The sequence below is a fragment of the Oncorhynchus masou genome, chromosome 5 (genome assembly GCF_036934945.1).
Source record: "Oncorhynchus masou masou isolate Uvic2021 chromosome 5, UVic_Omas_1.1, whole genome shotgun sequence".
NCBI classification, from domain to species: Eukaryota; Metazoa; Chordata; class Actinopteri; order Salmoniformes; family Salmonidae; genus Oncorhynchus; species Oncorhynchus masou.
Genome location: NC_088216.1, coordinates 20980917 through 20995329, shown reverse-complemented (window position 1 = coordinate 20995329; position 14413 = coordinate 20980917). Strand labels below are relative to the sequence as shown.

Below are 14413 nucleotides of genomic sequence, written 5' to 3'. Positions count from 1 at the left end.
TGGAAGTGGGAGAGTATGGAGCGAGATGGAACTGGGCCGACATTTGGCTGATTTTTCTCATCGCAAGAAAAGCCTGATCTCAATACAGTTTTCTGTTCCCAAAACTATGATCAGTTACGAACAGTGTAGACTAGGGTTTTTAGATGTGACCCTTTGCCAAAGTTTTAAAAAATGTCATTGTTTACATTGAATTGAGTTATCGCACACTTCACAGAGAAGGCGTTCCCTTCTTCTTCTTCTTTTTTGTCTTTTTCTTCTGTGGGTTTTAATGACGGTTGGCATCCAATATTTTGCATTAGCGCCCCCAACTGGACTCTAGTAGAATATTTTATTTTATAGAAATAGTTACATGAGGTATAAATGCACAGTGAATAACAAATAACAATAACAAGTAAACACGTAAAAATAACATGACTATATACAGGGAGTATCAGTACCTAGTCGATGTGCAGGGGTACGAGGTAACTGAGGTAGCTTTGTACATGCAGGTAGGAGTAGAGTGACGAGACAACATTATAGATAATAGACAGCAGAAGCATATGTGGTGAGTGTAAAAGTGTGTGTGAGGGTGTGTGTTGCGTCAGTATGCATGTGTTGTGTGTGTGTCCGGTTAGCCATTTGATCAGCTATTTAGCAGTCTTGATTAGCAGTTTTATGGCTTGGGTTTTAGAAACTGTTCAGGGTCCTGTTGGTTCCACACTTGGTACACAGGTACCGTTTGTCGTGCAGTAGCAGAGAGAAAAGTCTATGGCTTTGGCTGGAGTCTTTGTCAATTTTTCGGACCTTCCTCTGACACCGCCTGGTATAGAGGTCCTGTATGGCAGGAAACTCGGCCCAAGTGATGTACTGGATCGTACTCACCACCCTCTGTAGCGCCTTGAGGTCGGGTGCCTTACAGTTGCCTTACCAAGCGGTGATGCAGGAGTGAAGTTGGAGGTGCATCTGCAACAACCGAAAGTCGGACACTGATGTGGTTTACCAACAGCAAGGCTCAATGCAACATGGCAGTGTTGTTCTTTATAATGTCAAAGTAAACATGTCTCCAACCCCCATATCATATGCTCACAAACTGGAAATGTACACTGAGTGCACAAAACATTAGAAACACGCTCCTGATATTCAGTTGCACCCCCCTTTTGCCCGCAGAACAGCCTCAATTCGTCGGGGCATGGACTCTACGAGGTGTCGAATGCGTTCCACATGGATGCTGGCCCATGTTTACTCCAATGCCTCCCACAGTTGTGTCAAGTTGGTTGGATGTCTTTGTGACCTAATTTGTATTGCAATGGTGATCAATGACACGGCTAAAGTGGAGGGAAAGTCCAGGAAGATGGACATTATTGTGGATGCTGGGACTAAAACATTTCTCAGGGAAGGCCGGAGCAGGGCCGGATTAATGAGGGGTTTACTGGGGTTGAATTACCAATTTAAAATTGTTCACATTTTAGTCATATAGCAGATGCTCTTTTCCAGAGCGACTTACAGTTAGTGCATTCATCTTAACATAGCTCGGTGGGACAACCACATATCACAGTCACAGAAAGTAAATGTGACTGCAAATGTTTCCTCAATCAGTATCAGTAAAGTCAGAGCTAGTCAGAGCTAGAGCTAGTGGGTCAAATCAAATCAAATCATAAAGTATTTGTCACATACACATGGTTAGCAGATGTTAATGCGAGTGTAGCGAAATGCTTGTGCTTCTAGTTCCGACAATGCAGTAATAACCAACGAGTAATCTAAACTAACAATTCCAAAACTACTACCTTATACACACAAGTGTAAAGGAATGAATAAGAATATGTACATAAAAATATATGAATGAATGATGGCCGAACGACATAGGCAAGATGCAGCAGTTGGTATAGAGTACCGTATATACATATGAGATGAGTAATGTAGGGAATGAAAACATATTAAGTGGCATTGTTTAAAGTGGCTAGTGATACATTTATTACATCCATTTTTCCATTATTTTTCCATTATTGGCGACAGTTGAGTCAGTATGTTGGTAGCAGCCACTCAATGTAAGTGATGGCTGTTTAACAGTCTGATGGCCTTGAGATAGAAGCTTTTTTTCAGTCTCTCGGTCCCCGCTTTGATGCACCTGTACTGCGCTCGCCTTCTGAATGATAGCGGTGTGAACAGGCAGTGGCTCGGGTGGTTGTTGTCCTTGATGATCTTTTTGGCCTTCCTGTGACATTGGGTGGTGGAGGTGTCCTGGAGGGCAAGTAGTTTGCCCCCGGTGATGCGTTGTGCAGACCTCACTACCCTCTGGAGAGCCTTACGGTTGTGGGCGGAGCAGTTGCCGTACTGAAATAATAACTGAAATAATCTCATAGCAACGGGTCTGAATACTTATGTAAATAAGGTATTTCTGTTTTATATTTTTTATAAATTGGCAAAAATGTTTAAAAAAAATGTTTTTGCTTTGGCATTATAGGGTATTGTGTGTAGATTGATGAGGGGAAAAAATAATTGCATCAGTTTTAGAATCTAGACTGTAATGTAAAAAAATGTGGAAAATGTCAAGGGGTCTGAAAACTTTCAGAATGCACTGTATACGACTTATTGCATTGGGGCTATAGATCTATAATACATAGAAGGTTTATGGAACCTCTTACCCTGGCAACTTGACTATTCATCTCATGGGTACACTAGCAATGGCTGCCAGTCCTGACTAGAATGGGAACTGCCATCTGTGGATTATATTTCTATGGTTGGGTACAGCTGTTATCCTTTTGCAAATTTAAAAATACAAAAAACGTACAGTTTGGAAAGCAAATGCCTACTTCTGACAAGAGAAGACTAACCTGTCTGTAGAACAAATAGTAAAACATGTTTCTCAACAACTCCCATTGTTTTGCAAACAGCAGCACTGTTTTTCAAAGTAGGTGACCTCATCTTGAGACAGGCTATTGCCAAGACTTGTGCATCAGCCATCACCGTGAGTAGTAGCATATGGCTTCATCTTCATTATTAGGTGAGTCAGTGTGCCAATGTAAACGTTATTTAGTAGCCTACTGTAGCCTAAAATGTTCCCCATGTGTGAAAATCCTAAAAACACTTCAGTTCAACTGTAGCCTACGCCACATCGCAAATGTTAATATAGTTTTATTATAAAGGGACTTTTTCTTCAACAGTAATTGTACCACGCTTCGAATTGCATCTTGGTGCATGGATTTGTATACAGTATGAGAAGAAGAAGTTTTGGCCAAAGCATCCATGGAATTGTTGCTTGAATCTGCAAGTGCGGCAAGGAAGTGTGTGACAATGAGTGGAACATGGTGAAATCAAAGAATGGAACGAAACGAGCTAATCAAATCAAATTGTCTTGGTCACATACACATATTTAGCAGCTGTTATTGCGGGTGTAGCGAAATGATTGTGTTTCTAGCTCCAACAGTGCAGTAATGTCTTACAATACAAGTACACAAAAATACACACAAATCTAAAAAGTTAAAGAATGGAATTAAGAAATGTATAAATATTAGGACTAGCAATAAATATATGATGGGATGTATAAATATTATGGACAGTATATGAATAGAATATGTAGTATATCTGTAGAATACCTGGTATAGAATAGTATATGTACAGCAATAGTTGAATAGGATAGAAAAGCAGGGTGATTTTGTTTAGTTTAAATAAAATGTTGATAGTTTGTATGATTTTTTCACCCCACTTTGTTTCCTTTTTGGGATCCTTATTATCCACCCAAACAGTAGGTAGCTTTATGCAAATCAAATTGTTGCAAACGCCATTATACCAGAGAAGAAGAAGAAAAAGAAGAAGAAGAAAACCGGCAAACTGGATGTAAGGATATTTAAGTTATCCTGTAGGAGCTTTTGTGCTGAATACATTACGTTGTTCCAGGTGTCAAGCATATGGGCATGTGGCAACAGTGTGTAGGAGGGAGGTTCCCAGGTGTGAGAAGTGACCAGAAGGGCATGAGACAAAGGAATGTGTAGCATTGGAGAAAGTAGTGGTACACTTGAAGTCGGAAGTTTACATACACTTATGTTGGAGTCATTAAAACTCGTTTTTCAACTACTCCACAAATTTCCGTTAGTACAGGTCGGTTAGGACATCTACTTTGTGCATGACACAAGTAATTTTTCCAACAATTGTTTACAGACAGATTATTTCACAACTGGCTAAACCACAATTTCAGTGGGTCAGAAGTTTACATACACTAAGATGACTGATGAAAATGATGTCATGGCTTTAGATGCTTCTGATAGGCTAATTGTCATGATTTGAGTAAATTGGAGGTGTACCTGTGGGTGTATTTCAAGGCCTAGCTTCAAACTCAGTGCCTCTTTGCTTGACATCATGGGGAAATCTAAAGAAATGAGCCAAGACCTCAGAAAAAAATGTTAGACCTCCATAAGTCCGGTTCATCCTTGGGAGCAATTTCCAAACGCCTGAAGGTACCACGTTCATCTGTACAAGCAATAGTACGCAAGTATAAACACCATGGGACCACGAGGCCGTCATACCACTCAGGAAGGAGACGCTTTCTGTCTCCTAGAGATGAACGTACTTTGTTGTGAAAAGTGCAATTCAATCCCAGAACAACAGCAAAGGACCTTGTGAAAATGCTGGAGGAAACAGGTACAAAAGTATCTATATACACAGTAAAGCAAGTCCTATAACGACATAACCTGAAAGGCCACTCAGCAAGGAAGAAGCCACTGCTCCAAAACCACCATAAAAAAGACATACTACGTTTTGCAACTGCACATGGGGACAAAGATCATACCTTTTGGAGAAATGTCCTCTGGTCTGGTGAAACAAAAATAGAACTGTTTGTCCAAAGAACACCATCCCAACCGTGAAGCACGGGGGTGGTAGCATCATGTTGTGGCGGTGCTTTGTTGCAGGAGGGACTGGTCCACTGCACAAAATCGATGACATCATGAGGAGGAAAATTTAGTGGATATATTGAAGCAACATCTCAAGACATCAGTCAGGAAGTTAAAGCTTGGTCACAAATGGGTCTCCAACTGGACCATGACCCCAATCCTATAGAAAATTTGTGGGCAGAACTGAAAAGGCGTGTGCGAGCAAGGAGGCCTACAAACCTGACTCAGTTACACCAACTCTGTCAGGAGGAATGGGCCAAAATTCACCCAACTTATTTGGGATGCTTGTGGAAGGCTACCCGAAACATTTAACCAAAGTTAAACAATTTAAAGGCAATGCTACCAAATACTAATTGAGTGTATGTAAACTTCTGACCCACTAGGAATGTGATGATAGAAATCAAATCTGAAATAAATCATTCTCCCTACTATTATTCTGACATGTCACATTCCTAAAATAAAGTGGTGATCCTAAATGACCTAAGACAGGGAGAGTGTGGTGACATCTCACAGCAAGAACTGGCAAAGCTGGTGCAGTCCATCACTGCAGTACTTAATGTGGCTGGTGACCACACCAGATACTGACTGTTACTTTTGATTCTCTCCCCCCCTTTGTTCAGGGACACATTACTCAATTTCTGTTTGTCACATGTTTTTGGAACTTGTTCGGTTATGCTCATGTTATGCTCATAAAAATATTTATTAAGTTTGCTGAAAATAAACGCAGTTGACAATGAGAGGACGTTTCTTTTTTGCTGAGTTCTTATTAAGGGAGTTGAACTCCAGTCTAGTGGGTGGCGGTAATGCAACATATATTTGATGCCAACCGCTATTAAACTTAATCAAAGAAGAAGAGGAACCGGAAAACCGGATGTTGATGCTGGCAAAAGCTAAATCTAGGTTGATGATATTTGCATTGCTTTGATACTGACGCATACTCGAAGGCAACTAATTGTTACTTATGGACTATTAAATTAAGTAACATTTTCGTTTTGAAATAACATTTCAAAAACAATGTTTTACCTTGTAGAGGACATTTGGTCAAAACCAGAATGGCCCAGATTAGTTAATGATGTTTTCGTAAATTAGTTTAGGTAGCTAACGTTAGCACGGGGTATTTTTCTTTCACATAAGTTACTAGATAGCTAGCTAACTAACGTTAGTTAGGTAATGGATTTTCAAAGAAAACATGATGGAATTGGAGATAATTCGTGCTCAACGCTCATTGTATGTTTTGTAGCTAGTGGTGCGCGACACTGCTAGCTAGTAACCTTCATTTCTCTGTGGCTAACGTTAGCTATAGTATCGTTAGCTAGTAAACAACGTCTCCCTTAGTGTTCGACAAGGCATTCCACACATTACTTCTCCCACCCGCAGTGGATCTCCAAACTCGGTCTTAACTTGATACCAATGCGTGGGATGATGGCTACACAGGGCAGCCCTGTCAAGAGTTACGACTACCTCCTGAAGTTCTTGCTGGTTGGAGACAGTGATGTGGGGAAAGGAGAGATCCTAGACAGTCTGCAGGACGGATCAGCAGAGTCTCCCTATCCCTACAGCAGTGGTGAGTGTATGTAACTAGTTAGAATACATCAAGTGTATACATTTATATGAAGTATAAACTTACTAGTCAGTGTTTATTTTACTCTGGAATCAAACTGGCCATTTGCCATTGTACTCTCCATCATAGGCTATCAAGCTTCTTGATGAAAAATCAATCCCTTGTAGTTTGAGGTTAAGATTGGGCTGGCTGTCTGCTTTAATCATGTTTGTTTTCTCAGGGATTGACTACAAGACTACCACAATCCTGTTGGATGGGAGAAGAGTCAAGTTAGAGTTGTGGTACATGTAGAAAATACTTGTCTAATACTTGCAGATAACTCATTGACAGAAAGCTAAATGGACTCTAACAGGGTCATTCTTTGTTCAACAGGGATACGTCTGGACAGGGTCGATTCTGCACAATCTTCCGGTCATATTCACGTGGGGCACAGGTGGGTTAGACCCCTTCATTCCAAATGCTTCAGGTTCTAGGCTATATCATCTGTGTATTCAGGGACAAGCAGACTGTTTACTGATTAAAGATGTATTGCTTGTTCATGTCCCCCAACCCACAGGGAATCCTGCTAGTTTATGATATCACAAATGGCTGGTCGTTTGATGGCATTGACCGCTGGATCCGGGAGATCGATGAGGTAAGCTAGTTTGCTGACTGATCATTTAACACTGCACGTCTGACGATGTGACTCAAGTCTTCATTCTAAACAGCATATCTGCCTCATGCTGCAGTAATAGCTCAAATGAAATACACCATACCGGTTTGTAGATGGTAGAATCACTAGCCATGTAGAGCTATTGCCAGGCGGGCAGGCTGTAGTCTGAGGATCTGCTGTTGTTATCAAAAGACTCCCCTCTGGCAAACGGTTTAGGTCAGTCACGGCCAAAACCTCCCACAACCTGAATAGCTTTTCCCTCTGCTGTGGCCTTCACCAACTGGCCACAGGTACACATTTTATCTTCCCGCTCATGGACTTTACACTCTGCACTATTGTGGCGGCAGGTAGCCTAGTGGTTGGAGCGTTAGGCCAGTAACTGAAAGTTTGCCAAATCAAATCCCTGAGCTGACAAGGTAATAATCTGTCGTTCTGCCCCTGAACAAGGCAGTTAACACACTGTTTCTAGGCCGTCATTGTAAATAAGAATTTGTTTCTTAACTGATTTGCCTAGTTAAATAAAGGATAAATACAAACAAACAAACAAAAAATCCGCAAGGTTGTAAACTCATCACTTTTTGGAGATATTCGCTGTTTTCATTTCAAAAAAGGTTGTCCGCGTGAATCGCGTCGATCCGCAAAAAAAAAATGGAGGGGCCGAAAATATCATCTCCCTCTGTGATCACTAAATGATGGTGCGTTTCTCATTTAGAAATGAATGACTGAGCACAGAATGTTTCCCTACGCATCCTACAAATAGAATATTAAACAGTGTTAAGAGTGTGACGTCATATCAGAATGACTACTTCACCCAAAGTCACGTGCGGCAGCTGTGAGCAGCATGCCACATCCCCTAACCAGCCATTAGCCTACCTCAGCTGCTCCTCTCCATCCGTTCTCCATCAGTTTATAAATGTTATTAAGCCGTGATGGCGAGCTGGGGTGTGCAGACAGTGATGAGGTTTGCTGTTACATTTGTTTAGTTATTGGAGCGGCATGGTAGTTTTTGGTTTGATAACAAACAGCCTTGTTTAGCCATGCTACCTGGCTGGCTAGCTAACATCATGGTACCTTGTCTGTGCACACATGGCACTGGAAAAAGGGATAGATAGTCCTCTCAAAGAGATGCTTCAAAGGTAGGATGCATATGCCTGATAAATGTATTCTAAGCTAAATCAGAATCTAAAATCTATTTTTTCTCTTCTGTTTTTTCTGTTCCTTAAATTCTGTTTGGTGCCTAACTTTTGGTGTGTTTGTGTGTATGTGTCTGTGAAGAGTCGTCTAAAGATGGTTTCATATAGGCCTTGTGTGTTTTCCCCTTACTGCCACATTGAAAATGCAGATCATTATGCATTTCTATACCCTTACTACATTCCTCCTGCCCAATCACAGGTAGGCCTTTGGATATGAGCAAATCAGCTCTTTTCTGCAGTAGCCTTTTTTATTATACAGTAAAAAGTGTGAAGTTAAATTCAGAGGTGTGAATATCAGGGACAGGTTTTCGTGCAGAACGGAAACAGTGGATTTAACAACTGACATCAATAAGGGATCATAGTTTTCACATGGGTCCACCTGGTCAGACTGTGTCTTGGAAAGAGCAGGTGTTCCTAATGTTTTGTTATAATGTAGTTTAAAGTGTTAATTATATAGTCTGTAGTTTTTAACTTTAGTGTACATGCTGTGTGTGGATTCTGTGTCTCTATATTTAGTATTTTCTGTCTATTGTCTGTCTGACTCTGTAGCAGCACCATTTCACCAAGAGAAATTCCTGGACATGCAAATGTATTTACAGAATAAAGGTGATTTCTGCTGTTCCTGTTTCCTGCTTTGAGAAGGCCGGTGTGTTTCCTGTTCAAACAGGGTTTGTGTGTGATTTGATTAAAGGAATCGTAAACAAGATGGGAGTTGTTAACAAAACAACCCCTACTCTCAATATCATCCTCCTATTGATTTCTCTCCTTTCCCCCAGCATGCCCCGGGGGTGCCCCGCATCCTAGTTGGCAACCGGCTCCACCTGGCCTTTAAGAGGCAGGTGCCCACGGAGCAGGCCCGCGCCTACGCTGAGAAGAACGGCATGACCTTCTTTGAGGTCAGCCCTCTGTGCAACTTCAACGTCATCGAGTCGTTCACGGAGCTGTCGCGCATCGTGCTAATGAGGCACGGCATGGAGAAGTTCTGGAGACCAAACCGAGGTGAGGAGACCAGGGAAGACTAAAGTTACAGCCACTGTAGGGTCTTGGGTTGGGAAGCCTTAGGGTGCAGTAAAACAATGGGAAAGGTTATTGTTGCTGTGAGGAAACTTGGGTTTGTTTGTTATTTTATGTTGCTACCCTTCAAGTCTTTGATTTGATTCATATATGGAATATATCTAAACTCAGCAAAAAAAGAAACGTCCCTTTTTGAGGACCCTGTCTTTCAAAGATCATTTGTAAACATCAAAATAACTTCACAGATCTTCATTGTAAAGGGTTTAAACACTGTTTCCCGTGCTTGTTCAATTAATGAACAAACACCTGTGGAACAGACATTAAGACACTAGCAGCTTACAGGCGGTAGGCAATTAAGGTCACAGTTATGAAAACTTAGGACACTAAAGAGGCCTTTCTACTGACTCTGAAAAACACCAAAAGAAAGATGCCCATGGTCCCTGCTCATCTGCGTGAACATGCCTTGGGCATGCTGCAAAGAGGCATGAGGACTACAGATGTGGCCAGGGCAATAAATTGCAATGTCCGTACTGTGAGATGCCTAAGACAGCGCTACAGGGAGTCAGGACGGACAGCTGATTGTCCTCGCAGTGGCAGACCACGTGTAACAACACCCGCACAGGATCGGTACATCTGAACATCACACCTGCGGGACAGGTACAGGATGGCAACAACAACTGCCCGAGTTACACCAGGAACACACAATCCCTCCATCAGTGCTCAGACTGTATGTAGTAGCCTGAGAGAGGCTGGACTGAGGGCTTGTAGGCCTGTTGTAAGGCAGGTCCACACCAGACATCACCGGCAACAACGTCGCCTATAGACACAAACCCACCGTCACTGGACCAGACAGGACTGGCAAAAAGTGCTCTTCACTGATGAGTCACGGTTTTGTCTCACCAGGTGTGATGGTCGGATTTGCGTTTATCATCAAAGGAATGAGCGTTACACTGAGGCCTTTACTCTGGAGGGTGATCGATTTGGAGGTGGAGGGTCCGTCATGGTCTGGGGCTGTGTGTCACCGCATCATCGGACTGAGCTTGTTGTCATTGCAGGCAATATCAACGCTGTGCGTTACAGGGAAGGCATCCTCCTCCTTCATGTGGTACCCTTCCTGCAGGCTCATCCTGACATGACCCTCCAGCATGACAATGCCACCAGCCATACTGCTCTTTCTGTGTGTGAATCCTTGCAAGACAGGAATACAGTGTTCTGCCATGGCCAGCGAAGAGCCCGGATCTCAATCCCATTCGAGTACGTCTGGGACCTGTTGGATCAGAGGGTGAGGACAAGGGCCATTCCCCACAGAAATGTCTGGGAACTTGCAGGTGCCTTGGTGGAAGAGTGGGGTCACATCTCACAGCAAGAACTGGCAAATCTGGTGCAGTCCATGAGGAGGAAATGCACTGCAGTACTTAATGCAGCTGGTGGCCACACCAGATACTGACTGTTACTTTTGATTTTGACCCCCCCTTTGTTCAGGGACACATTATTCCATTTCTGTTAGTCACATGTCTGTGGAATTTGTTCAGTTTGTGTCTCAGTTGTTGAATCTTGTTATGTTCATACAAATATTTACACGTTAAGTTTGTTGAAAATTAACGCAGTTGACAGTGAGAGGATGTTTCTTTTTTTGCCGAGTTTATTTGGAATAATGAAAGGTGGTTATCTCTTGCTTGCTGGGTTCTCATTTGATGGGAGGAAGCTCACTGGGCTCTCCACGTCATTGACGCAACAGCAGCTGTCCCGCCTGCAAAATAAACCAGCAACACAACTTGATTGTTGTCATGTCCTCTGCTATACCATTATAGCATGTAATACAACATGACTATGTCCTTCCCTGTCCATCCCCCTCCCCACCAGTGTTCAGCCTCCAGGACCTGTGTTGCCGCTCCATCGTCTCATGCACCCCTGTCCACCTCATTGACAAGCTGCCTCTCCCCGTGGCCATCAAGTCCCACCTCAAGTCCTTCTCCATGGCCAATGGAATGAATGCTGTCATGATGCATGGACGCTCCTACTCCGTGGCCACCAATGCGGCGGGCGGCGGCGGTGGTCTGAGCGGCAACAGCAGCAGCAAGGGAAACAGTCTCAAACGCTCCAAGTCTTTTAAACCGCCTCCGAGCCCCCCCAAGAGTAGCAGCAGCAAAAGTAACTGTAACATCACCTAGTGAGGGGTGAGGGAGGAACTTCTGAGGCCTCCCATTGGGCCTAATGCTATCGCTGTATGGGGCGCTCAGGGGCCCCAATTTGGAGATGCATAAACACACAACAGGAACTGTAAAAGCTGTGAGTGAGTCCAATATGGCTTTCACTCTTTCTTAGCCCCCTAGCGCCATCTTGTGGGTCGCCGTTAAACCTACAGCTACCACCCACTGTAACCAGTAGAGCTCACTAGCTTGTCGTCCTAAAACCCAGAAGTGAGTTACCTGTGGTTTTTTTCAGCCTTTCCTATGGGGAAAGAATAGGGGTTTTGAGATAAACTCTGAAAATAAGATCTGTGGTAAACACAGGCTTAGGAGATCTTATACAGTACACTTTGTTCTATGAGATAATAGCAGCCAGTTATTATGACCTTTATTCATTATGAAGCCTTTGTGCTTTTTTTATTACATAAATGCATCAAAATTCACAAAGTGACGTTAGCTGATGAAGATGATCTCCTAGAACAAAATGTATAAGATCTCCTAAGCCTGTGTTTACCACAGACCTTATTTTCAGTGTTTATCTAAAAAAAACGACAGTCATTTTCCCCAGTCCATCGAACCGTGGCGGAGTTAGTGCCTACAAAAAGACAACATTACTATTTCTCTCCATACAGCCTCTTGGACTTTAAGCTGTGACGTCATCACTCACCTTCCTGTCAACACTACAAGAGAGTATGAGGACTCTGAACAGACTCACTGGGTATATTTAAGTAGACTTAGTGTACATGCGTGGTAATAGGTTGGCTTGTTTTCCAGTGGATGATTTGCACTGACTTCTTACGTGATTCGTCTTGAATGTTTTGCGAGTTTGTGTGGGATTGTGTTATTATGCCTGTCCGTTGACTTTGTCCCTCTTCAATACTTATAGCCTATGTCTGGGTCGTGTTCATTAGGGCATGCAATGGAAAATGTTTTGCAGCAAATTTGAGCGTTTCTTATTGAACAAGCTCAGGTTGTCCTTTCTTGTTTGTCTTTTTTATTTTCATTTGCTGCCTACTGAACATGACCCTGGTTTGATATGGCTCAGAAACACATTGAGCGATTATTCTGTCCAAATCTCACATGGATTTGCCAACAAATGGAACACTTAAAATATTGAAGCTGCAGCTAACTTTTTTTTTTTTTTACTCTCTGCACTTCTTGTGTGTGTCTTAATGTTACCTTTATTTAACTAGGCAAGTCAGTTAAGAACAAATTCTTATTTTCAATGACGGCCTAGGAACAGTGGGTTAACTGCCTTGTTCAGGGGCAGAACGACACATTTACCTTGTCAGCTCGGGGATTTGATCTTGCAACCTTTTGGTTACTAGTCCAATGCTCTAACCACTAGGCTACCTGCTGCCCATCCATCTGTTGGTCTTCTTCTGTGTGTTGCTCTGTCCGTTGAGTTGGGTCCTTGTCCTGTTTGGCACCAGAATGTATAACACCAGTCGGGTCTGTGCTCATATGATTGATTTCAAAGCAAATGGGGTCAAGCTGTTAAAGCTCATTGTAGATTACACTGGTTTCATTTCAGAATAATGGGTGCAATATCAGACTGCCCTCCCTCACTGTTTGCAGTTTAAAGGTATACTCAGCAATATTACGTAGATGCAGAAAGTAAACCGCATGGGGGGGGACTTCCCTAAGGCTCTACTTCTATGCTGTTATTGTCCCGTGGCTACCAGGCTGTGAACAGTGTGAAGTGAAGTCTTCAATCTTGATCATCTCCATATCTGCCATGCTGCTTGTGGCAATGTCATTTAGCTGAGTCTACCTTTTAATGCTGATCGGAGAGCCAATGGTGTGTTGATCCAAGTCTGTTTGCTCATTCATGGCCCTTTGCCCTGAGTGACCCTGTGAGTAACCAATATGTGCCTGGCTTTTTACCGGTATCATGATTTATCTTGAAGTATCAGTAGGATTTTTGGGGGATGCTGCAAAGGGCTAAAATATCTTTCATCTGAATCACAGTGGTTATGTTAACTTGTGACTTACTAACTTTTTTTTTTTTTACCTTTATTTAACCAGGCAAGTCAGTTAAGAACACATTCTTATTTTCAATGACGGCCTGGTTAACTGCCTGTTCAGGGGCAGAACGACAGATTTGTACCTTGTCAGCTCAGGGGTTTGAACTTGTAACCTTCTGGTTACTAGTCCAACGCTCTAATCACTAGGCTACGTTGCCGCCCCAACTTTGGACTCCAGTAAACTTAAATGTATCCACATAAAGCTTAATCCATACAAGCTTAATAAAAAAATAAAGAGTTCATATTCACAATTTTATTTTTACCCATTTGTTTATAAATAATATTCAGTTTTTGGTGTCTTTTTATATTTTTGTAAAGGACAAAATTCTTAGAATGTATTTACACTGAGACAATCCCTATGCTCAATGCAAGAGAGATGAAAACCAATGCATGCCATTTTTCTCTGTTTCTACGCCCTTTTATTGAATAAAAGGTCAAGGAAAATAATCATTATTCATGGTATTATAAGCACTACCTGTATGTGGTATAAGCTGCTGAGTTGATTGTAAGGATGATGAACGGTTTTGCAAATAAACGTGGCTGCATAGTTGCCATGGAAAGCAATGGTTTTCCCCAAATTAAACTGTTATACTTTTTTTTATTCAAAATGATTTATTACTGAATAACTGTATTGTATATTTTTGATTAGTTGATATAAGTTTTGCTCATGTGCATATTTAGCACTTACCCTACTCTTCCTGGGGACCAAATAGGAAACAAAACACAACAAATAATATACATAATACCATGTCACCTGTTTCTGCCTCAGCTTCAGAAAACAGGAGATGGCTCCTGCCCTATGATCCGTTCTGGCTCCTGCCCTATGATCCGTTCTGGCTCCTGCCCTATGAGCCGTTCTGGCTCGCACAAGCAATGGCTCATGCAAGGCCACTTACCTACATAATACAGTGC

General features: G+C 42.3%; 1 protein-coding gene across 1 annotated transcript; it reads left to right on the top strand.

Annotated features, from left to right (window-relative positions):
* Positions 1-5715: 5715 nt before the first annotated feature.
* LOC135536731 (ras-related protein Rab-40C) lies at positions 5716-14084 on the top strand. Its single transcript, XM_064962987.1, has 6 exons — positions 5716-6429; positions 6647-6707; positions 6799-6859; positions 6983-7060; positions 9048-9270; positions 11149-14084. The coding sequence occupies exons 1-6, from the start codon at positions 6276-6278 to the stop codon at positions 11454-11456; spliced, it is 885 nt and encodes a 294-aa protein (XP_064819059.1). The 5' UTR covers positions 5716-6275; the 3' UTR covers positions 11457-14084.
* Positions 14085-14413: the final 329 nt, after the last annotated feature.

Excerpts from the sequence above, each read along its gene's own strand:
- LOC135536731 (XM_064962987.1), top strand. The coding sequence starts at position 6,276 with ATGCGTGGGATGATGGCTACACAGGGCAGCCCTGTCAAGAGTTACGAC. Across the intron at positions 6,430-6,646 it reads TCCCTATCCCTACAGCAGTG|GGATTGACTACAAGACTACC; the intron begins GTGAGTGTATGT and ends TTGTTTTCTCAG. Across the intron at positions 7,061-9,047 it reads GGATCCGGGAGATCGATGAG|CATGCCCCGGGGGTGCCCCG; the intron begins GTAAGCTAGTTT and ends CCTTTCCCCCAG.